Raw genomic sequence first — 24,294 nt, forward strand, 5'->3', positions numbered from 1 at the left:
ATAAAAAAGCTAGATACTTTTGGCAATTTTTTTGGCTCCAATTCTCGTCCAACAAATACTGTGTTTTAGGATTAGCTAATTCAGTTCCATACCTTTATTGTTATTAATTTTTGGATGACTGATTTAAATTTGAGACTCTTCGATTTGAGAATTAATTTGTATTAAACAGTGTGTCCCTTCGATATCCGAACTCTGCATTAATGAAGATAAATTCTCAATATAATTCTAAATCATAACCTATAAAAGGAGTCTAATTTCAGATCAGATAAATCACTGCAATTATATATAAATACAAACACATTGTCACTTGAAAAGTTGGGTTCCAATATGGCTCCTATGTACATCTTGGCAAATGGCAAGTGAGATATCCCCAATGAAGTTGATTTTGCAGGTCATAATACTTTTGAAGTTGTATAGTGTTTTGGTGGTTTTTTTGGCATCAAGTTACAGAAGCAGAAGAAACTATCCCCTTTAATAGCTTAAAGGACATATTATTGGCAAAGGAAGTAATGATGATGTTCTTACTTAGTGGTAATATTCGTTTTAAGCGTACAGTATATCAATTTTGTCGTCTCATTACGAAGAATTTAAATCCACGTTGACCTGACTCAAATTAGAAGTGGACCCCACTGATAATTGTACCACAAAATAGCCACTTAAAATGTCATTTTAATGTTATTTTTCCACAACGTCTGCCAGCCAGACTCAATGAATCATATTTCCGGTTGTTAAGTTTTTTTTTTTCTTTGAAATGAAAGAGAATTCATTAAATCAGCTAGAGATGAAATACAATCAGGGGGATAGGAAGTCCAAACCCCGAGGACAGAAGAAGAACCAGTAACATGTGCAAGTACGTGCGCCACTCGATTCGTTGGCCTTTTGACATGACGAACTAAAACGTTCCCAATGCCTCTAGCAATGTCACGACATTGCTCAATAAGTAAACCAACATAAGAGAAATCATTACTACGAGAATTAAAACTATTACAGAAATTTAAACAATCGGACTCCACTATGTAGGTTGTTTCCGAGTGATTTTTGATCCATGATAGTGCCTCTCGAATAGCCAACACCTCCGCGAAATATGGATCACGATGACCATTAAGATTGTCGTTTCGCGCCATTACAAAACGCCCAAGTTGATCTCGTACCACCACACCAAAGTAAATCCTCGAGTCAGAGACAACTGCGTCTACATTGTATTTGAGAACGACCGCGGGCGGCGGGATCCAGCGTGGTGACTCTGTGAGATTTAAATATACAGAGCATAATCTACGAGAAACTTAACTCGTAGTAGCGGAAGCGGAAGCACTGTAGATCTCCAGCCATGGTTGATACCCTGTTGTATTGCCTCTTCAAGTAGATCTGCAGAATAGGGTTAGCCGTTTTGTCTCATACTTGACTCAGAACCCTAGATGGTGTATTGGTATTTTCTGAGTAGTATGAGTACCATATAATGAATCATATGTCTTGTATCCCATCAATAAAAGCTTTATATAGGCACATTGGTGGATATAAGACTTAAACCTAAAGGTCCAACCCAACCAATTACTTAATGGGCCTCGTCCACTTGCACCACATAAGTAAGACCCATAATATATAATATATATTATACGGGAAAGTCTTACAGTCTCCCACTTGGTGCAAGTACTAGCACAATTCGCATTAAAGAACAAAACACACGAATCATAGTAATATGTCCTCTACTGAATAAGTGAGTAATATCTCCTACGATCACATGCATTTTGATTGCCCAACTTGAATCCTTTATGAACAAACCCAATGTTTATTCTTGGTACCTTAAGAGATGTTTCTCAAAATAAAATGTATATGCGCAACTTAAGAGAGAAAACCATCCAAATTGTACAAAACAGTACACTGCATGATCTCTAATATCCTTAAAAGCATGCCTTAAGTAGAGATCTCTTAATGTTAACATAATGCTAACTATATTCTATGACTTCTTTATAAGTTAACTTTAAGCACTACCTCTAACGGCTAAGAGCTTGGAGTTGACACGTCTGTCACTCCCACTCATCAAAATAGCCAAAAAGATAGTTTAGTCATAGAAGCATTCCAATAACTTAGACAATAAACCATAACTCTAAGTCCATAAATTTGGAATGTTAAACATACACCATAACTTCCCAAATAATCCCAATGTCCACATTAAAATGAACTGAATATTATGAGTCTTACTTTTATGTTTCTCAAAATTGTCTTAAGCCTTACAAACCAAAATGGCACAGGATCAATTTTGAAGAAACTAAAGACTATTAAATGCTGAAGAATTTATTACTTAACAATGCACCACAAGTTATATGTTTTGTTCTAATAAACTCCTCAATATTGTTACAACATTTTCATAAATATGTTGCTAAACCAATATGAATTTATATGAACAAATACAATATTAATACTTGTGGAATCTTTTGGACTTATTGTTTGACATACAATCCAATTTAGGATGTATGAAGCCTATTAAATCCAAAAGATTTAATGGAGTATCTTAATGATCTTTTTCTAAATGATCACTCCCACTGATTATGGAGCATCTTAATGATCCTTTTCTAAATGATCACTCCCACTGATTAAGATATTCTTTAGCAAAATTAATGATATACGTACTCGTAATTGATTTGACCAACTAACAAATGAAGACATAATTCCCCACCATTAGTTGGACATACTAAATAATCAATTTTTGGTTCCAATTAAAGTCCAACTAAATAATGAAGGTATTAATTCCCCGCCATTAGTTGGACATACTAAAATAATAAAATGCACCTTCCAAAACCAAGTTAGAATTTGACTCAAAAGGTATATTTTAGTCTTGGAATCCAAAAGAGGTATATCACATCACATAACTTACTATAGTTGATCCAAATAACCAACTAAGTTCGTGAAGCAATTAATAAAGGCGGCTAAATTTTGGGAAGTGACTGAATACATGTTTTGCCAATGCAAACCATGAAACTTAGAATTATAATTGAAATAAATTTATAATTCTAAGAAATTGTGATAAAATTATTACCTAATGGGTTAAAGGATTTATTGACATAAAACTTGCCTGTGAGCTAAAGTTTTAATTCTATTAAATCCAACTAAACACTTATGATAATATTTTATTTCAATTACTAAATAGACAGAAGAATCTAGTGACATAAAACTTGCCTGTGGGCTAAAGTTTTACTCAATTAGATTCAACTGAAATTTTATGATGAAACAATTATCAAATAAGTTGAAGTATCAAGTGACATAAAACTTGCCTGTAGGCTAAAGTTTTACTCAATAAGATTCATTACAACTATTATGATAAAAACTTAAGAAATCATGTTCCTTTCCTTAATTCCTGTGGGTAAATTAAGAAATATGATTTCAAATTTACATCATAAAATTAAACTTTATGATAGAGATGAGAATTATTTACAAATAACAAGTAAATAAAATTGATTTATTTCTATCATCACTGATAAAACTACTAAACTACATTCCGATACATAATTGCCTGTGGGCTAAATTATGCTCGTAGTCCAGTATTTCATCCTGATTAACTATACAAATATAACGAAATTGCCTGTGGGCTAAATTCCATCATATTACATACAATTAATCACAAATGATATGTCTAAAACTGTATGTGATCAAGATAAACTGCTTAATATATAATTTTAACTGATTAAGGATGCTGTGGCTACTCCCCAACTCATTAAAATTATAAGATCACTAGACAATTATTATTGACATCTTTATGTAATTTAAACCTTAGACAATTTTAGTAAATTAAAGATGCTGAGGCTACTCTTTAATTAATCTAAAATTGTAATCACTTGGCAAAAGGGAAATTTAAAGCCTAACAAACAAATTAAACCAACACATGATAGACAATTATTAGGTATACTCCCAGGAAAGTTGGTCGAGACGAAGCTCGGTTAAATACCAACTCCTTAGACAGAGTAGCGTCGCAAGGGGACTAGTAGCAACAAGGCTTTTAAGCCAGGGCCATTGAACTAGTATTCCTCCCCAAGAAACTTCCCTAAGTCATGCGTTCTCATGTTTGAAGTAAAATCGTTTGGGAGATCTAAAGATTGTAGATTCACATATGGATAAGGCTTTAAATTGATGAACTAAATTAACGGACTAAACGTGCTTAAATTCAGGCACTACCGCAACTAAAGTTTATGCATTAGTCCAACTTATGTAGGAACTAATATAATTCCATCCTAAATTTATGCATTTCTAAAGGCATAATAAAAAAAATTGCATAATCTAAAAAAGAATATTATGCTTAGGACAAATATGCATAAAAATAAACATTAAACTCATATATTCCAGACAAAATATTTTAATGCATAAAGATCAAATTTATGAGAAATAACTGAATTTAAAAATTCTAACAATATCAAACCAAAATGATTTGTTGTCATTTGTAATTCAAAATCTCACAAAACCTAATTGCATAATTAAACTTAATATTATGCACTTAATTAATATGATCAAATGCATAAAGCAATCTAAATAGTATGAAATCACACCAAATATTAATTTATTCATACTTAATCAAATATGGGCAAAAAACATTAATCATAATTCAAAGACTGAATGAATTATGGAATAAATGTACAGTAATGACAATAGTCAGTTGCCTTAAAAAAATTCTTATCTGAAGCATTGCCACATAAACATAATTGGAAACAAATCAGGATTCATAAATAAACCATAATAATAATGTTATCATTAAAATATTAATGGTAATAGATAACCTTATAATCACCATTAATATTTGGTAATAACAACCAAAGTATGGTAATATACTCTCTTTAATATTTCCATTTTTCTTAAGGAAATAAAATGTGACAATTTCAAAATTATAGCAGTCAAACTATAACTATAACACTAATTATCAAAAAATAATGATAAAAACTTAATGACTAACCTTAATGATGCAAAACCGCATCAACCATAGTGCTAGAATTCTCCCATCATCACCGTTAGTAACCTCAATGCAACGTCACGTAACAATAATCACCAAATAGGTAATCTTTTCAAACATAATAGATTACCAAGAAATAATAATTACTATAAAAGGTAATAAATGAGATTAGCCCCTAAACTTAATAACAGTAATTAACAATGCCAATTTTAACTTAATAAATGGCAAAACTATAATTGAGGGGATACTGAATGCCAATATCATATTACCATATAATAATTAATCAAGACTATAATGTCTTTTAGGGAGACTGAAATTATGGTAATAATCAAATTACCATTGTAAAAGCAATATACCAACTATATTGCTTACTATATCATTATTAAAGGAATTAATATTATTATTAAGGCCTTGAAAACTATTGATAGATTAAAAAATATATATATAACTTAAACAATAGTTGTAATTCTTAATGGCCAAAATAATAATTTAAACCTTAATGGCTCAAAAATAAGCCCAAACAATAATTATAGCGTTTAATCACTCAAATTAGACCCATAAACTCAATGGTCTAAGTGAGTTATAACATGGATATAAAATGGTCTAGTACTGAAATATATCCAAACATAATATTATTACCAACAATGAATACCATTACTAAAATATGGTAGTCGGTAATAATTAAGATTTAGTGAACATGTTATGCATAATAATCAATATTATTACCATAATAAACATGTTATAAGTCAAACTAAAATAGCTATAATTAACATTAAAATATCACTCAATAATGGTGTGATTCAAACTTTAATGATCCAATTTAGGTCCCAAATAGCTTGTTCAAAATAGGTTTTAAAGTCCTAAGTAAAATATAGGACTAAAATATTCCCAAAATTAAATGGGAAACCAAAACAAGTGACTTTAGTAGGTCATCGTGAATAAAATTGGCCTAAGGATCTATGTTGAATGATATTCTAATAATGAATTTATGAGTTAATAATATGTTAATCCAACTTTAATGCATGCTTTTATGAATATACAATTATAATAAAATAATTTATGAATATACATAGCATGTTTGGATTTTTATATATTAATATATACTAACCCATAAATCCTAAATAAATTGCAATACTTTAGGCAATTTAATATGCATCTCAATATTAAATTAAAGTCCAAATAGCAAATTTAAAACTTAATATTTGCCTAAAATTGAATAATAATTTAATTATGAATTTAATGCCAAAATTAAGAAAAACTAAAGGGCATCATCCAAAAAACAAGCAATTACCATATTTTTACCATTTGCCAAAATAATATACAATATAATATTAATTAAGGTAACATAATATGGCAATATTAAACTAAATTATTACCATTTACCAAAAATTAATATGTATAATCATTAATAAGGCAATTAAAATATGGTAAATAATAATAAAGGTAATTGCATTTTCAATAAAAGCAAATAAGGAAATGTATCATTATGGCAATGCTCCTTATCTCCTCTACCTTCTTCCGTGGGTCACCAGAAAACCGAATTGAGGCTTTTTTTTTTCTTAAATCTCCGTCGCCAGCAGAGAAAAAAAAATCAAGGAGAAAAAAATAATAATAATTAATTAATTAATGCTAAAAAATAATCATTTTCAGCAGTCAAAAAAATCAATTACAATTTAATTCATTCAAAATATACACGCTAAAATAATCAATTATATCAAAACTGAATAGATACAATTTTATATGCATATTTTGATGAATTAAAATGAATGTAATTGTAAACAAAACATATACAAAACTTGATGTATATGAAGATTAAACTTAAGATCATTTTAGGCAAAACAATCAACTAGACAGAGATTTATAAAGGCTCTTAATACCAAATGTGAGATTTAAATATACAGAGCATAATCTACGAGAAACTTAACTCGTAGTAGCGGAAGCGGAAGCACTGTAGATCTCCAGCCATGGTTGATACCCTGTTGTATTGCCTCTTCAAGTAGATCTGCAGAATAGGGTTAGCCATTTTGTCTCATACTTGACTCAGAACCCTAGATGGTGTATTGGTATTTTCTGAGCAATATGAGTACCATGTAATGAATCATATGTCTTGTATCCCATCAATACAAGCTTTATATAGGCACATTGGTGGATATAAGACTTAAACCTAAAGGTCCAACCCAACCAATTACTTAATGGGCCTAGTCCACTTGCACCACATAAGTAAGACCCATAATATATAATATATATTATACGGGAAAGTCTTACAGACTCAACAGGAGACTGTTGTTGCCTCGGCAGGGTTGGCATGCTAGTTTCCAGCCAAGCAGCGATGAGCTTCCCTTTCTGTCGTCGCATCTCTTCCGCTGACCATGGTTTGCCTTGCCACACCACATTGTTACGATTGGACCAGATGACCCAGATTTTGGCTGTCAGCTCCAAAATAGCAGCGTGATTCATCGAATGTAAGTTGTCATTCATGAAGCTTGCGAAGGAGCAGTCACGTAGAATATTGTCATCTTCCCACAAAGAGCTTGCGGTCAAGATCAGCCTCAAGGAAGCTACCATTATGAAAATATCTGGCCTGTAGAATTCGGGCGACCAGAGAACAAGGTTTAGAGAGTATTCGCCAACCTTGCTTCGCAAGCAAAGAGACATTAAACTCATCGAGTCGTTTGAAGCCCATGCCGCCACTCTGCTTCAGACACGCTAGTCGCTGCCTTGATAACCAATGAGTACCCCGAACAACGTCACCTCCATTTACCCACCAAAATTTATTCATGATCTTTTCAATCGTATCACACACATTGCGAGGTAGGAGGAAAACCGACATTGCAAAAATCGGCATTGACTGTGCCGCACTCTTCAAAGCACCTCCCTTTCTGCCCTGCAGGACAGTAACTTCTTCAGCCAGCTGCTTACCCTTTCCCTAAATCTTGTGTTCAATGTACTTAAAATCCAATGATTTATTGTGCATTTGTGCTCAAGGAATGATGGTAAACCGAGATACCTGCCAAAGTCCTGGACTTGATGAATCGTTACCACTAATCCATTATTTTGAGCATAATTCATTCATTATTATAATTTTAAATATTTTTGAATATTTTGAGCATAAATCATACAACTATATATCATTACCATTAGAGTGAATTTCCAAAATGGTCCTTTGACTATTGCCTTTTCTCAAATTGGTTCCTTAACTTTTAATTGCAGTATTGCACCTAAAGTGGTCATCGGACTATTAAATTTTAAACCAAAATGGTCATCGTTAGTTTCGGTGTTAAGTGGGTGTTAAAATGAGGGGTAAAACTGATAATTCATGATTTTCACTATAGTCAGAGGACTACTTTGGGTGCAATTAAAAGTCAAAGGACCAATGAAAAAAGGTCATAGTCGGGGGACCATTTTGAGAATTTTCTCTTTATAGTTCAAACATGATTTTGTACTCATTTTGCTTAAAAGGGGTTGATCTTGTACTTATTTTCATTTTCTAAATAAACAATAGTGTTTAGAAAAAATACAACAATGAAATGCACAAGTACACCAAAAACTACACAACACACTCAAAAAATGCACCATATATAACTCACACCCTAATGGTGTATATCTTCTTCTTTTATTCTCAACACAGAACATTAATCAGTAGGCCAACCTCAATCAAATATGTTTTCTCAAAACTCCCTTGTATATTTTATTGCTTTCGTTATGCAAGTTTAGAGTTTATTTACAGTGTGTTACATAAATTTTCAAAAACAAAATTTGAATTTTTGGTGATTTAGGATTAATAATAATAATAATAATAATAATAATAATAACAATAACAATAACAATAACAATAACAATAACAATAACAATAACAACAACAACAACAACAACAACAACAACAATAATAATAATAATAATAATAATAATAATAATAATAATCTTAACTATAATAAAGCTATATGGTTTGGAAAATAATTAATGTTATAATTAATGTCACAACATCCTTTATTAAAAAAAAAAAAAAACACAACATTTAAAAAATAAAATAGCCATATATTATATAATCATATAAAAAATGTACTTTTAAAAAATAAAATAGCTATATATTATATAATCATATAAAAAATGTGTTCAATTAGAGTTTAAATTTACTAATACAAATTTTGAAATTTGCTTTCCAAATGTAATTATCTTAGTTATTATTCGTATTGTGAAAATTATAATATAGATGAAATACAATTAAGAATAAATCAATGTAATTATGTAAATTTTCTGTATAAGTTTATTTTGATATGCACATAATTAGAGATTATATTAACCATATAAAATTTTAATTATAATTTTAATTGTAATTTTGTATTCTATAAAAATAATAAATACTTGACCAATAGAAGCTAAAAAATATTATTATATTAAACAATTTAAAATATTTTAATTTTATTTTTATTTATATTTATTAATAACATAATTTTTTCCCGTGCATCGCGCGGGTGAATTACTAGTAATAATAATAATAATAATAATAATAATAATAATAATAATAATAAAAAAAAAGGGGAATACTCACCATTATACTACAACGACTGGTTAGTTCTTTTTGTCGCCTTCCTTTAATTTAATTATTCGTTATAATAATAATTATACTTTATACTAATTTCCTTTCATTTTCTGCAAACCACATACTATAATTTTATTTTATTTTATTTTTTGAAAGGAAAAACTTCATTAAAACACAAGAAATAAGATGTTTAATACAAGACGGAATAGCAGAAAACCAACTAAGGTGACTAGACTGTGAACTGGCAACTCTAGCTATCACATGAGCAAGCTTATTCGTTGATCGATTCACGGGACTGTGAACTGGCAGCTCTAGCTATCACATGAGCAAGCTTATTCGTTGATCGATTCACATATTGAATGGACACTGATTAAAAGTGTTGTTTAAAGACCGGCATTGATTAAAAATACAACTTGCATAAGAATAATCCGGTAAGTCATCACAAAGGAATCTGCAAACCATCCTGCCAGTCCATTCTCAACACAATATAGCCTTTACATTGTGGTCGGTATTTCGGACCACTAAGTATAGGTTGTTGGAAATTCCGACCTATTTTCTCACCATAATCCTTCAACGAAAAATTTTAAAAATGTCACTTTTTCGACTATTTTTTTGGTGATTGGAAAATCATAGATTTCCAACCGTGTAAGTTCACAATTTTTGCTTTACTAAACATACTTTAAATATATATGGGGTATTATTTAATATGCCGACTACAATGTAGTGTGATAACACATTTATTATCATTTTAAATATACTATATTAGATTGAAATTATAATATTCTAGATATCAAAGCTCACATTAATGTGTGATATTATAGATCGAGTACACTTATAAAGTGAAGGGAATTCATAATTTAAACAAATAATAATAAATAAATAAATAAATAAAAATGATTGTAATAGATCAGAATAGAAACCAATACAAGAAACTAGATAGAAAAAGTGTCATACATCAATCTTACTGTACTGACACATAACTCCTTGCATAGAAATACGCACAAATAAAGAGTAATTATTTTATTTCTTAAAGTAAATATAGACTCTCGCCGAACACTCTAGTATAGATATTATGAAACATAAATTTACCAAATTTCCATTCTTCTTTGATATCAATATTTCTCTCGTTGTAAACTTGATAATAGCCGGCTAAATTTAAATCAATAGTAATACTTTTTCTCTTTTTACTAATATAGAACTTCCTCTTTGCCTGAGTCACCAAATCGATAGATATGAAGTAGGGTATATCTCTTACCTCAAGCATCTTGATCCCACGTACCTATTCCATCTGGAAGCTCAAGCAATTGACTATCCAAATTCCAAATTCCTATTGCTTTACAAGAATCACGATAATTTGTGTTTACAACGGATGCTTGTTTATGCCAATAAGTATTGCTATCATTTTTAATCATTAACCAAATCTCAATACAATCACGATCCCCCATAATTGGATTTACAAGTAAAGCAATAGTCTCATTCATAATTGTGACGGAAGCAATGCTAAAATCACCAAAATATGGCAGCTCAATCTCCCCAAAAACCTCATCATCCATGTCAAACCAAAGCAAGTGTCGCTTGTAAGGTTTATAATCATCTATGTCATGCGGTTCATTGTAACTTTCATAATAGTCGTAATTTTTAGCTAGCCAATAATACCTTCCTTTTAAATAAAAATCCCTACCGGAACCTTGATTGGGCGGAGTAAATGGAACTGAATTAATTTGTTTCAAACTCCATGAATCACCAGGAACTTGGCTATAAACCATTGTGATTTGATCAAAATTTCTAAAACTCCCACCTTTATCACGAATTTCTAAGAGCATAACAACCTTCCAAGTCATGTTGTTAGAAATTCCAAATCCAAATTCAGGAGTCACACGTGCACCCTTAGGTAGCTTGTTTGGGAAGATAATAGAGGGTAAGGCTTTAACTTTTCTAATGGATGGGTTCCATATCAAAATATCGTAAACCAAGTAATCAACACCATCAAGTTTAGTCAGATCAGTCTTGCTAGAAATCATACATAACATACCTTGACAACACTTAACCCACTGTATTGGCATTATTGGGATGTCTAGGTATATGCATCCAATCTCATTACTCTCAGATTCTCTGTGAAGAAAATAATATTCTCTAACATCCCATCCCATCTCTAAAAGAACACAATCAGATTTTGCTTTCCTAATTTCATAGTGTTTGTCCATGAATTGATTATCACTTTTTATCAAATCATAAAAGAATTTGCAAACACATTTAAATCGCATAAGAGACTTTACCGGTAATCTTGCTAAAATTTCAACCACCAGATCCATTGGCAATTTGTAATTTTGCATTTTCATGACGAGATAGATCGAGTTTCAAAGATCGAACAATTCAGATCAATGCTTCCAGCAATAGGGAAAGGATGTGCTTTCAACCGTCAATAAACAGAACTCGATCTGCAGAAACTTCAACGGCAACAACCTCGTATTGGCGATCTGAGATCTGAGAATGAATATAATGTTTGGTGGATTTTAGACTTGTATTTGAGTGTGTGTACGTATGTATATATAACATTTTTGGTCATATGAGGCGTCGCCCTAATTGCAGTCGTTATATTGTGCACCAGAGCGCACATTGCATTGTGCGTCTCGTTCTACCCAAAATAACGTTGTTTTGGTGCAGTTCAAAAAAAAAAATCATATGTTTTGAATGTACATAAACTCATAACAAAATACACATAATCTAACATAATACGTAATACACATAAATTTTTAACGTAATACACATAAAATTTTAATGCAATACACATAAACTTTTAACATAATACACATAAGCTCTTAACAGAATACACATAAACTTTTAACATAATACACATAAACTCTTAACTAAATACACATAAACTCTTAACATAATACACATAAACTCATAACACAATACACATAAACTTTTAATTGAATACACATAATGGAGTTTGGTCCGTTTGAACGGACGGAGTGACGTCCGTTACGTCAATCCCTGTCAACGGCAATTGAAACATCGACGTTTTGTGCCTGGGCGCACGTTGCTATGTGCGCGGTGGTGCACGATATAAATTTTCACCTAATTATAAGAGTCTCGTATCATACTCAGACTAATCCACATTCGCACCGGGCCGAACCAAGGATAAAGTACTAGTCAGTATGGATTTCTAATATAGTAAAATTATATTTTTAGTTTAATACATTGAATGTTAATTTTTTCAAGGTAATTATTTAATTTGAGTATAAAAATTCATTATGTAGTATACTACTAAATAATGAACCTTTAGTATATTACTAATGAATATTTATTCATGATACATATGGACCAGAGTCTACAATATAGAGTTGGGTTAGGGATGGGTGTTGGTTCAATTTGGGTGATTCTTTAATTTTAGGTCAAGAATGTTGAACATATTTGGTTCAAGTAAAATTATTTTAATTTTATTTCGAGTTGGTTTGGTTTTATCCGAACTAGTATTTTAACTCGTGCGATGCACGGAATGGAATTGTTGTAATATATTAAGAATATTTAAATCAATATATAATTATTTAAGAGTTAATTTCACTAGAAGTCGCTTATCTTTCTTGATAATTTCAAATTTAATCCTAGATTATAGTTATTAATTATTACGATTTATCCAATGTTATAATTCTTACGTTAATATTCTTACTGTTATTATTAACACTTAATTACTTTTAGATATTATTATTACCACTTATATTATTATTATTAGTTTTTTTCAAGTTATATAATGGCCATGAGGCACAATAATAATATAACCATAATTAAATATTCTTGTATTGTATTCGGTGAGTCACAATAATAATATAACAATAATTAAATATTCTTCAATTCTATATTCTTTAGGATTTCTATTACCATCATTAATTATTCCCTAATTTAACATAATTAAATAATTTGACCAATTATAAAGACAGATTATTAAAATAATGCACGTGACAATTTTTTAATTAAAAATTTTAAAAATTCATTAATAAAACATAAGGTTCTCATAGTTTTTTGTTAGAAACTATTTAATAAAGCATTTATTTTTAGAAATTGGTGGGCCAAACCGCCTACGGCAGTTTGCGGTGGATAGATATCGAAAAAATACGTGATTTCAAGAAAATAATTGTCCAAAATGGACAACCGAGTCAAAAGTTATGCCTTGCCAAACTTTTGTCACTTTACAACTTAAAAAAAATAAAATTTAATCGCCAGTTCAGTCGGCGAGGCGGCCGCGGAGGAGGCCGATTCGGGCCTTCCTCGCCGCGGCCAACGACGCGATTTTTGCAACACTGATATATAGTATAGATATAGATTAGAATAGGAATAGTATTGCACAATTTTATAATATTAGAATAGAATTTTAACCCAAAATTATTTTAGAAATCAATATATTTTATTAGGAAGAGATTTTTTTTTGGAATTGAGCGGTAAGTTAAAAGTTCAGGATTTTGTGATTATATATAGTATAGATTACAATATGAATTCTATTACACTATTTTATAATATTAGAATAGAATTTTGACCCATAATTATTGTACAAATGAGAAAGTAGAAATCAATATATTTTATTAGGAAGAGAGATTTTTTTAGAATTGGGCGGTAAGTTAAAAGTTCAGGATTTTGTGATTATATATAGTATATATAGATTACAATAGGAATTCTATTACACTATTTTATAATATTATAATAGAATTTTAACTCATAATTATTGTACAAATGAGAAAGTAGAAATCAATATATTTTATTAGGAAGAGTTATTTTTTTGGGATTGGGCGGGAAGTTAAAAGTTCAAAAGATTTTGTTATTATATATAGTATAGATAGTATAGATAGTATAGATTACAATAGGAATTGTATTACACTATTTTATAATATTAGAATAGAATTTTAACCCAGAATTATTGTACGAATGGGCAGGGACGGAGCCAGAAAAATATTTGAGTGGGGGCGAAATTTAAATGTTGTTAGAATATCAGTTACAAAATATCACACATTTATAATAAGATTAAAATGCAAAATATATTATAAATTACAATAGAATGTTTTTGATATATTAAACGATATTAAACTGGAGGAGACATGGAGGGTGGTCGGACGCTTTTTGACGCAAAAGTTAATTAAACTGGATTTTATGAGGCAAGTTTTACCGTCTGTTTGGCAACCGGTGCGTGGTGTACAGGTAACGGAGATCCAACGGGGTTTGTTCTTGTTGGTTTTTTTCCATAAGAGAGTTATGGAGTATGTGCTGAATGGAGGACCCTGGGCTTTTGAGAATAATGCTCTTGTGTGTCGGGGGGTGTTGGATGGGGTGAATCCTGTTGATGTAGAGCTGGATATGATTGACATGTGGGTACAATTGCATGATATGCCAAGGGGATACACGTCACATGCAATTCTGGAACAGGCAGGGAATTTTTTGGGCTCTTTTGTTAAGCATGATGAGCGGTTTGAAGGGGCGCCATGGCTAACTTTTCACCGTATTCGGGTGTCAATTTCGGTTGATAGACCGCTTCGAAGGAGGATGAGGTTGATGAAGAGGGATGGGACTACAGCATGGGTCAATTTCAGGTATGAACGGCTGCATAAGTTTTGTTACTTTTGTGGTTGTATGGGTCACTTGCATACTTTCTGCATACACGCTAGAGAGGCTGAAATTCCGGTCGGAAGGTACCTGTACGGTCCGGATATGCGAGCTGGTGGGTCCCGGAGCGCTCCTAGAGCGGTTGGGGATAGCTGGCTTGTGCCGGTTGGCGGGAAACCACGACCACTGGGAATCAAGCCACGTGTTGTTGGGTCAGTGGATGGGGGACAGGGAAGTGGGGGTGTCACACCCACGAGTATGTCTGAGGATGAGGTGGTGGTGGCTACGGCGAAGCGTCGTAGGCATGGGACGGAGGGGGGAGAGGATAATGGAAATGATGAGGTAACAATTGCTGCTGTTCCAAAAAACTTGTCCATGGCGGGAGCTGGTGTCCAGCCCCGCCCATCACCATGAGTACTTTGAGCTGGAACTGTCGTGGCTTGGGCAATCCACGCACAGTTCGACAGATTGTGGGACTAGCATCCAGTAAGAAGCCTGATTTTGTGTTTTTTATGGAGACCAAGGTGCCACGGGTACATGCAGAGCGGATCCGTGTTACGCTTGGGTATGAGGGTTTATTTTATGTTGATAACGATGGATTGAGCGGAGGAATGGCACTTTTATGGAAAAAGAATAATACGGTAAGGCTATTAAGCTACTCGCAGAGTCATATTGATGTGGAAATAAGCTTGTTTAATAAGTTATGGCGCATGACATGTATCTACGGCATCCCCGAACGCAATAGGCGGGAGGAGACATGGGATTTACTTAGCACTCTGAAGAATAGATCCTTGTTGCCCTGGGTGGTGATAGGGGACTTTAATAATCTTCTATATCAGCGTGAGAAGAAGGGGGGAAATCCGTATCCTAATAGTCTATTACGGGGTTTCGGAGAAGCTGTGGACGACTGTGGTTTGATGCAAATGCCAATGAGAGGCCACCAATTTACGTGGCAAAAGGGAAAGGGGACGCCGAATTGGATAGAGGAAAGGTTGGACAAGGCTCTAATAACGAATGAGTGGGGTCTGATGAATGAGAATGCATGGTTGGAGAACATTCGAACCCGGGCCTCGGATCACTCGATCCTTTTCCTCAATATTAATGCGACCTGCATGCCAAGGGGAAGGGGGCCGCGGAGATTCAGGTTTGAGATGGCTTGGCTGTTAGATGAGGGGTGCAAAGAGGTAGTAGAAACCGCCTGGCATGAGGGGAGAACGGAGGGATTGCTGCATTGTCAGCAGTTGTGTGGGGAGAAGTTAATGCGGTGGGGGGAGACCAGTTTCATAAATTCGGAAAACGAATTAACCAGCTACAACAGAGACAGGATGCCATACGGAATAGGCGAGATTTGGTGGCACTAACTGAGTACCAGCAGATTGAGAATTCCCTGAAACGAATAGAGGCTCAGGAGGATGTGTTCTGGAGGCAGCGAGCCAAGCAGCACTGGCTACGTGGGGCTGATGCAAACACAAAATTCTATCACAGGTATGCCTCGGCTCGTAGGAAAAAGAATTTTATTTCTAGTATTAAATGTGATGCTGGTAACTGGGTGGAGGGAGATGATATGCATTCCACTATATTAAATTACTTTGATAATATATTTGCCTCTAATGGATTGAGTTGTGATGACCCACTATTTGAGATCCTAAGCCCACGGGTCACGTTAGAACAGAATATGATGCTAGACCGCCCTTTTGAAACTGATGAGGTTAAAGAGGCTCTTTTTTCAATGTATCCGGATAAGGCACCGGGTCCGGATGGGTTAAACCCGGGTTTCTACCAGCAGTTTTGGGAGATAGTGGGAGGAGATGTATCTGACTTTATAATGAATGCTTTGAATTCTTGTGAATTCCCTGAGGGGTTGAATGATACTAACATTGTTTTGATCCCTAAGAAAGAGATGCCTGAGACAGTTGCAGATTTAAGGCCGATTGCGTTGAGTAATGTCATTTACAGAGTTATGGCCAAGATGATAGCAAATAGGATGAAAAAACTTATGGAGGATTAATATCAGAATCCCAGAGTGCTTTTATTCCGGGAAGGCTGATCACTGACAACATCTTGGTGGCGGCAGAGGTCGGGCATTATCTGAATAGAAAGCAATGTGGTGTAGTGGGTTGGAGTGCATTGAAGCTAGATATGTCAAAGGCCTATGACAGAATGGAGTGGAACTTTCTAGAAAGGATGCTGACTGTTATGGGTTTTAGTGAGAAGTGGATAAAACTCATTATGCTGTGTGTAACGACTGTTAACTATACTGTAATGGTCAATGGTATAGCAGGGGGCGCGTGAAACCAACCAGGGGACTCAGGCAAGGAGACCCTCTCTCTCCGTATCTATTTATTATTTGTGCAGAGGCTCTCTCGACGATATTACAGTATGAACAGTCGGTAGGCGCTATACATGGGTGCAGAGTTGCAAGGGGGGCACCGCCTGTATCACACCTATTTTTTGCGGACGATAGCCTCCTATTTTTTAAAGCAAATATCCAGGAGGCGGGAGTTGTAAGGCAGTGCCTTGCAAGGTATGAGAAATTGTCAGGCCAGGTGGTGAATTATAATAAATCTAATATATGTTTTAGCAGAAATACCCAGGAGGATGACATGGCACAAGTAGCGGATTGTCTGGGAGTGATGCAAGCACCCAATTTTGGGAAATATTTGGGCCTACCTTCCTTTGTAGGGAGAAATAAGAGAGCTGTTTTTTCATATGTGGAGGAAAAGATCAGGCAACGAATTGGTTCGTGGAGTAAAAAGTTGCTTTCTCAGGCTGGTAAGGAAGTATTGTTGAAAAGTGTAGCGCAATCTATGCCTACCTATTCAATGAGCGTTTTTTTGTTACCTGAGACAGTTTGTCAGTCAATTGAGCGAACTATGAATAAGTATTGGTGGGGAAATGGAAGAGAAAGGGAAATACATTGGAAGGCTTGGGACAGGTTGTGCGTACCAAAAAAATACGGTGGTATGGGTTTTAAAGAGCTGAGGGCTTTTAATCTGGCTATGCTGGGAAAACAGGCATGGCGTTTTTTAACGGACCCAGGGACACTCGCAGCTAAAATCTATAAGGCAAGGTATTATCCCACAACCAGTTTTACAGATGCAACTATTGGTAATTGCCCAAGTTACTGTTGGAGAAGTATAATGGCAGCCCATGCAATGGTGGTCTCAGGGGTGCGAAGGAGAATTGGGAATGGACAGACAACTTTAATATGGGGGCATCCGTGGTTACGAGATAATCCTAGCCCATTAATTCAAACAGATATCCAGAGCAATTAAGAGAGGCACGGGTTACAGGATTAGTTGATTTACAGACTCATACCTGGGATCCACATATTTTATCTGACTTGTTTATTCCTGAGGATGTGGAGCGAATAAATATGATCCCTATTAGTCCTGATTACGAGGATTTATGGTATTGGATGAGTGACCCAAAGGGGACATATCCAGTGAAGAATTCCTATAGGCGTATTGTGGGTGACTATGAAAATAACCCCGCGATTTTCGATAAATGGATTACAATGTGGAAAGTAAAAGTCCCCCCAAATGGAAAACTTTCTTGTGGAGAGCCATATGTGACATTTTGCCAACAACCATTAACTTGATATTTAAAAAGGTGGAAGTGGACCCAACATGCCCAATGTGTGGTTTAGATCATGAGGATGTGTTACATGCTTTAGTGCTCTGTGAATATTCTAGACTTGTTTGGAATATAACACAATTGCCTATCATTAATATTGTTGCAGACTCTTTTACAACATGGCTAAAAGGGGCTATGGCGATCTTGACGGAGGAGCAGACCCGGTTGATGATAGCAATAGTATATTATATTTGGAGAGTCAGGAATTCAGCTGTCTGGAAGGGATCAATGACGCGGCCAGCCCAATTAGCCAGAGCAGCAACCGTAGCACTACAGGCGTACGGCGCTGCCCAGGCCAGCCGTACCGAGCCGGCAGCGGCATCGGAGCATTTAACCGAACCAGGGGAGGGTGGTCTACGGTGTTATGTGGACGCGGGTTTCCGACACGACACAGGCGAGGCTACGTACGACATGTTAATAATAGCGCCAGATGGCTCTTTTGTAGCAGCAAGAAATGGCAAATTACCGATTTGCTTTTCACCACTTATGGCGGAGGCCCAGGCATACAAGGAAGCACTGTCCTGGTTACTTGAACGGAACAACACATCAGTAAGTTTACTCACGGATTGCATGGAATTGACTACGATTGTCCGGCACCATCACACGCAGATCCATTCCTACGTTGGGGTCACAATTGACCAATGCAGAACGCTTATGTCTTTATTTAATCGTATTACTTTGGATTACATCTCTAGACAGGTTAATTTACATGCTCATACTTTAGCTTCGTTAGCATTTACACAGGATCAAGCTATGTACTGGGATGCTATCCCACCTGACGCTATTTCGGCTTTGATTCATTAATACAATCGCAAGATTGACCTTAAAAAAAAAAACGATATTTAGAGTCGGAGTCAAAAATATACTTGAGTGAGGTAAAAATGTAAAAATATTTATGATAAAATATGAAACATAATCAATAAAATAAAATAATTTGAATACAATGAAGTATAATATAAACTCGTATACTACATTAATTAAATGATTCATAGAAAGTAGACTAAAAAAAAATTTAATTTGTTAATTGAATGATTCATAAAAGTAGGCTAAAAAAAATAAATAAGTGAAGATAAGGAAAAATGTTTTTAATAAGATTTGAACTTCTAACCTTACATTTTTCAAATGTAATTTTAGAGTTCTACCAACTAAGCTACTCTAACTATTTATACTTTGAACATAAATATATATTTTATACAACATTTAATACTATATATGTCGATATATATACATACATATATATAAAGGGGTAGGGTGTGGGGAGAGTAGAAATCAATATATTTTATTAGGAAGATACATTTTTTAAGAATTGGGCGGGAAGTTAAACGTTCAGGATTTTGTTATTATATATAGTATAAATTTTGATTTATAAATTTGACGTAGAGTTTATGAAGAATTTACCGTGAAGTATATGAAGAAGGCAGCCAGAGATATATTTTTGACCAGCTGAAGTTGAATTATAATGTCTCTATTTGTCCTTAGTATTTCTTTTACTTATTTTTAAATTAATTTTTTTATTAATAGTACTTTTAGTGTAGTTTTCTCTACATCTCTATTTACATCTGCAATCTACAATTTTTTATATATACATACAATATACAATTTTAATAAGAGCGAATAATGTTAGGCCCTTAACTGGAACAAAAAAATGACGGTACTATTGTTTCTTAAAATGAATGGTTCATATTATTTTGATTTTAGTATTTTTTAATGATTTTCTTTATTTACCCTCTATTATATTATTTTCTTACCTTAAATAACCTAAACTCCGTTAGTTTAAACTTTAGTAACAGAATATTCCGTTAACTATTTATTATTTTTAAATTATTCATTAATTTCTATAAGAAAACTTTTAAGTTCGAATCTCGTCCCAATTAAAGTTGCCATAATTGTTAATTACATATACTACGAAGATGTTAAAATGTATTAAAAGTATATATAATATAAAATTTAACATAAACTTTGGTCAAATAATTAGTCTGACTAAATACATAACATTCAAAGTTTTTTTTTTTTTTTTTTGAATGTTACTAGCTCCACAAAGAACCACTAAGGCTCGAACTCACAACCTTCTAAATGGAAGTCCAACCCGGATACCATTAGACCACATAATCTTGGTACATAACATTCATGTTAAGCATCAAAGATTATAAATCAAAAATTTGAAAAATCATTTGATTTTTATGCATTTAAAAAAAAATTAGGTTAATTTTTTTTTTTTCGTTTAATTAATCTTCTTTTGATTATTTAGATCATAACAAAACTTAATATTTCAATTATACTTTTTCATTATTGGTATGATTTAGGTCGTTATGGTATCAATATTTTTTTTATGTATTTTTATAATGGTACAATTATACATTACTTTACAAATATTATACTATTATTTTTTTATTGGACAAAATTGTTCTTACATTATTGTCAAACATGCGCAACCTAACTACAAAATCGTTGATCATATATGCAATTACACCTGGACTCTAAAACGGTAGGACCATTTTCCAAAGAATTGACTCTCACTGGCTCCAATTGAACAAGTTTACACATCAGAATTTTATCAATGCATGAAAACTTCTAAAGAAATTTGTAAGTTAATTTTTAACATATCATTATAACAATATCTATTGTAAGTATATATTTTGAATTATTTATTATCACCCTCTATTGACAGGAATTGTAACAATTGTCATTGACAAACTCTCAAAACAATTTGTCTCAACAACGAATGTAAATTTAAAAAAAAAAATCAATGATTTCATTATTGTTGATGAAAAGTAGGTACGGCACTTTATTACTCTTATTAAATTAAATAAATTAGTAGCTACAACAAAAAATAATACATATGCATTTAATTAATTTAGAATTAGATGTCTATAATGTATTTAATATAATTAAAAAAATTATTCATTATAAAAAATTTGGAAGAGATATAATTTCATTAGTTATATTATCTTTATTTTCTACAATTCAAAGATTCATTAACTTCAAATTTATTAATTTATTATATTCACTACATTGTCTATGGTCTTCTTTTTACATTATTGTGTAATTAAATATTAAAGTTATAATATAAAATATGTTATATATATATATATATATATATATATATATATATATATTTACCAAGTATTTTATAGAAATATAATAAATATTAATATTTTGTTCAATACTTTCACATGATAACCTACAACACACATCTCACAACACATGAAACATGTAAGGGAAAAACTACCACTACCAAATATCAATAAGTGCTTGTAAGATAAAAGGTTAATAGTACAATTAAGATCTCATCATATACACAACAAGGCAAATCTAAAGCTTCCTACACCATAATCTCATTGCACGATGAATCAATCCATGCTACCACCAGTAACTCAATTGCACATGACACACTAAAAAAAAAAAAAAAAAAAAAAAAAAAAAAAAAAAAAAAAAAAAAAACAGTAACCCAATTGCACATGGCACACTACCAATAAAAAAAAAAAGACATGTACTTAAGATGAAGACAATGACAATGCTACACAAAAGAGAATTAAGAAGAATTAGAGAATTAAATTTAAACCAAAAATAGTATTTATTTAGACTATTATTTTTAGACTAAATATTTAGACTAATATTATTACAAAGTTGCAAACATTTATTTTAGTAACAATATAATCAATCTCATATATTATCTTGCATTTATATACTTTAAATTACCGATTTAAATAAACAAATTCAATATTTATTTACTTATGCATGAACATCTCTTATATAATATTACATTGATATATTTTGAAATACTTATTTAAAAATAATCATTGGGCATTATTTCATTCGCGCAAATGATTTCAGTCAAGCCTCGTTAACTGAACCAGACACGTAAAATAAGACAGAGGGAGTAAAAAACTCGAAAAAAAAACAACTCAAAGAAATATAATTGACCACCGAAGAAATTGTCTAGAAATCAACCGGAGAACTGAGAATCAACTCAAATTCAAAAGTTATTTACTGGCAAGGGCGGACCTAACATGGGGGCAGTGGGGGAATCTGCCCCCACTCACCCTACCCTCACCCCATATATAACCCATATATATATATATATATATATATATATATATATATATATATATTCACAATTTTAGTATAAGTAAATATAAAAGCAGAAGTTAACAAAAGTTGAGTCAGCTAAGATGGTAAACCATGTGTATCTCCCTAAGGAAGGGTGTGGATTTGAATCCTAGTTAACCCATTTGGCTTGAACATAGTTTTTACACACATATATATACTTTCATTATTAAGGACGGGCGTGGGTTTGAATCTTTTATGTAATCCATTTGGCTTGAATACAGTTTTCACACACATATATATACTTTTAAATTAATAATGAGATGTATAATTTATAATGTGTTTTATTTTATCAAATTAATTATGTTTCATATTTTGTTATAAATATTTTTATAAAGTTTTGATGTGTTTTATTTTTCGCTAATATCTAACAATATTTATGACTAACTTCTTAAGTGTTTTTTTTTTTTTTGGGAATATCGCACTTTTGGTCCCTCAATTGTTGCCCGATCTGCAATGTGGTCCCTCACTATCAATTTCATTCAATTGAGTTCCTATTTGTTGTAAACCGTAGTCAATTTGGTCCTCCGTTCAAATTTATCTCAAACCAAGGTTAAATCCATGGACAAAGTGGTAATTTCGTTTTGCCCTCTCTATCACCGTTCTTTCTTCTTCTTCTTCTTTTTATTTTTTATTCTTTTTTTATTTTGCAAATGCCACCATTCTTTCTTACAGTAGCAAGCAACAAGCAGATCCAGTGAGGTCTGGGTCCCCTTCGATAGCCCCTTCTCTTCCTTTGTCTCTCGTCTCTCGGTGTCTATCTCTCCTCCACGTCAAGCAGCAGATCGACGGCGACATGGTGGAGTTTCGTGAGCTGTGGCGACGGCGGCGAGAGGTCGGGATAGTGGCTCCTCTGGCGAGCTGTGGCTACGGCAGTGAGCAGACGAGGAAACTCTCCTTCCGGCGACGAACGAGTAGCAGCTCCGGCGACTCCTCTCCCCTTCTTCCTTTTTCTGGCGCGACGGGCAGAAGCTGATCTCCGGCGAGGCAGCAGCAGATCTGGCGGTCATGGAGGTGGGTGGCGCACCTCCGGAAGTGGTGGAGGAAGCGTTTAATCAAGTCCAAGACGCAACCCAGTCTTCGTCGTTGATGGATTCATCGGCGAACCCTCAGGTGTAATTATCTTAGTATAAATTAATTTGGTTGACTTTTCTCTATGGAATTTTAAATCAGTTTTCTTGAACTTCTTTCGAAGTTCTTGATTTTTCTGGGTTTCTCCATCGTTCAGTTTTCTAGTGTATTCTCCCTTGGGTATTCGTGTTTATCCATTTGGGTTTCTTGAGTGGTCAACGGAGAGTAGCATCTTGCTTAGAATTTTTCCAATAGTCAACAATACACCGTCTTCCTGTTTTTTATCTAATTTTTCTGGTCGATAACACTTCTAATAAAGGAACTTGGGTGGTTCTTCCTCCTGGTTTTTCTGGCTGGTCAACTGGATTTTTGTGGTGGTCAAGCTTCGTGCCAGTAGTCCTCTGTATTTTCCAGT

General features: G+C 33.1%; 2 protein-coding genes across 2 annotated transcripts; one reads left to right on the forward strand and one right to left on the reverse strand.

Annotated features, from left to right (window-relative positions):
- Window positions 1-10,729: 10,729 nt before the first annotated feature.
- LOC109166129 (putative F-box protein At4g17200) lies at window positions 10,730-11,785 on the reverse strand. The gene has a single exon (XM_019315015.1). It carries the CDS (start codon window positions 11,783-11,785, stop codon window positions 10,730-10,732), a length of 1,056 nt encoding a protein of 351 aa, XP_019170560.1.
- A 3,690-nt stretch (window positions 11,786-15,475) lies between these two features.
- Window positions 15,476-17,073, forward strand: LOC109166130. The gene is made up of 2 exons (XM_019315016.1): window positions 15,476-16,249; window positions 16,375-17,073. The coding sequence occupies exons 1-2, from the start codon at window positions 15,476-15,478 to the stop codon at window positions 17,071-17,073; spliced, it is 1,473 nt and encodes a 490-aa protein (XP_019170561.1).
- Window positions 17,074-24,294: the final 7,221 nt, after the last annotated feature.

The sequence above is a fragment of the Ipomoea nil genome, unplaced genomic scaffold (genome assembly GCF_001879475.1).
Source record: "Ipomoea nil cultivar Tokyo-kokei standard unplaced genomic scaffold, Asagao_1.1 scaffold3087, whole genome shotgun sequence".
NCBI classification, from domain to species: Eukaryota; Viridiplantae; Streptophyta; class Magnoliopsida; order Solanales; family Convolvulaceae; genus Ipomoea; species Ipomoea nil.